This window comes from Condylura cristata, unplaced genomic scaffold (genome assembly GCF_000260355.1).
Source record: "Condylura cristata isolate star-nosed mole 26May11 unplaced genomic scaffold, ConCri1.0 scaffold00009, whole genome shotgun sequence".
Lineage (NCBI taxonomy): Eukaryota > Metazoa > Chordata > Mammalia > Eulipotyphla > Talpidae > Condylura > Condylura cristata.
Window position 1 is genome coordinate 111,197 of NW_004567110.1, and position 1,489 is coordinate 112,685.

Consider the following 1,489-nt stretch of genomic DNA (forward strand, 5'->3'; position numbering starts at 1 on the left):
GGCCCCGCCCCACTTCGCTGAGGCCCCGCCCCAGACATCCAGGCCCCGCCCACACTCCCTGGCTCACCTCTTGCAGAAGAGGCAGCTGGAGGGCCAGGAGAAGAGCGGGAACCTGGTTCGGCAGCAGCAGCAAATCTGGGGAGAGGGCCCCTAAGCCCCTTGGCAGCACGAGGGGCCGCCTGCCCGCCCCGCGCCCGCGGGAGTGGCCAAGCCCGCACCTTCCCCTTCTTCAGGCCGCTGAGGAGCTCCTTGTGCTGCAGGAACTTCTCCATCTCCGCCTTCACCAGCACCCGGCGCACGTCCATCACCTCCTCCACCGTCAGGGCCAGGCTCTCCGCGGGGTGGCTGAACTCCTGGGGGGCGGGAGTCGGGGCGGCAGACAGCTGACCCTTTGCACACCACCCAGGGGTCCCCAGACGTGGGTGTGCGGCTTGGCCACGGGAACCCCTCGGCCCCTGTGGCCCCAGGGCAGTGCCCACCACTTACCATCCAGCGGTGACTGGCATCAGGGGCTGGGGAGGCCTCCATCCCAGCCTCCCCAGCACTGCAGTGGCCGCAGGGTACGGAGCGGGGGTCAGGGGGACCCTGGCTGCTCCCGGCAGGGAGGCCTGCAGGGGACACGGGGCATGAGGAGACCTGCTGGGGCTGTGGGCTGAGGGCCTCCAGCACAGCAGGGGCAGCACCCCACGTTGCATGGACCAGCCGCTGGGCAGGACAGGAAGGCTGGCAGAGAAGGGGTGTCTCCCGGAGCCCCCCAGGCTGACGCTGCCACCGCGGGGTCCCTGGGTCTTGTGGGGCAGCTTGGGGGCCCCTGAGTGAGTCACGACTCTCCAGTGTGACCCCCTCACTCAGGAGGCACCTCAAGGGCAGGCAGGGCCTGGGCGCCCCCCACACCCGCCTTCCACTGCTGCCTGTCTCACAGCCCGCCCGCCCACAGCCGCCTCCCCTGCGCCAGCACCCCACAGAGGTCGCAGAACCCTGGGGAGTTGAAAGTCCAAGTTTTGCAATGACCGTGGGGTCCTAAAACTAAAAGCGTCAGGGCGAGGGCCTGGGGGAGGCGGGCTGAAGTCAGCCCCCTGTGAGGGCACCGTCCAGCAGACGGGACAGACTTGCCCTGCTCCTGGGCTCCGGGTCCCCAGGCAACGCTCCCACGGGCCCCGGCCGGAGCTGGCCCTCCGGGGGGCTCTGAGGCCGGCTGGCGGCCGGCAGCCATCTCGCTGCGCAGCTGGGCCAGGTCGTGTTCCGAGAAGGAGCGGTCCCGCTTCAGCGCCAACTCCCCGCACGGGGACTCCTCCTCCTGGGGACACAGCAGACCAGCCTGACCGCCTGCCCGGCCGCCGCCTGCCGCCCGCACTGTGCTCCGGACAGCACAGCCCTCCCTCGAGGCCTGGGGGCAGGGCCGGCGTGAGGGCGTGGCCCCGGCCTGCCTTGGGGCCAGCAAGGGGACCCCCACCCAGGTCCCCGCCCCCAGGCCCCGCCAGGCCTGCAG

General features: G+C 71.5%; 1 protein-coding gene across 1 annotated transcript in view; it reads right to left on the bottom strand.

Annotated features, from left to right (window-relative positions):
* SPIRE2 (spire-type actin nucleation factor 2) overlaps positions 1 to 1,489 on the bottom strand; it is a 15,247-nt gene that overhangs the window by 3,040 nt on the left and 10,718 nt on the right. Inside the window, exons 4-7 of the mRNA XM_012722844.1 lie at positions 1,114 to 1,483; positions 487 to 608; positions 219 to 353; positions 68 to 135 (exon numbers count right to left, since the gene is read on the bottom strand). Coding sequence (XP_012578298.1) covers positions 68 to 135; positions 219 to 353; positions 487 to 608; positions 1,114 to 1,483 — 695 coding nt within the window. The remainder of the gene's footprint in view (positions 1 to 67; positions 136 to 218; positions 354 to 486; positions 609 to 1,113; positions 1,484 to 1,489) is intronic.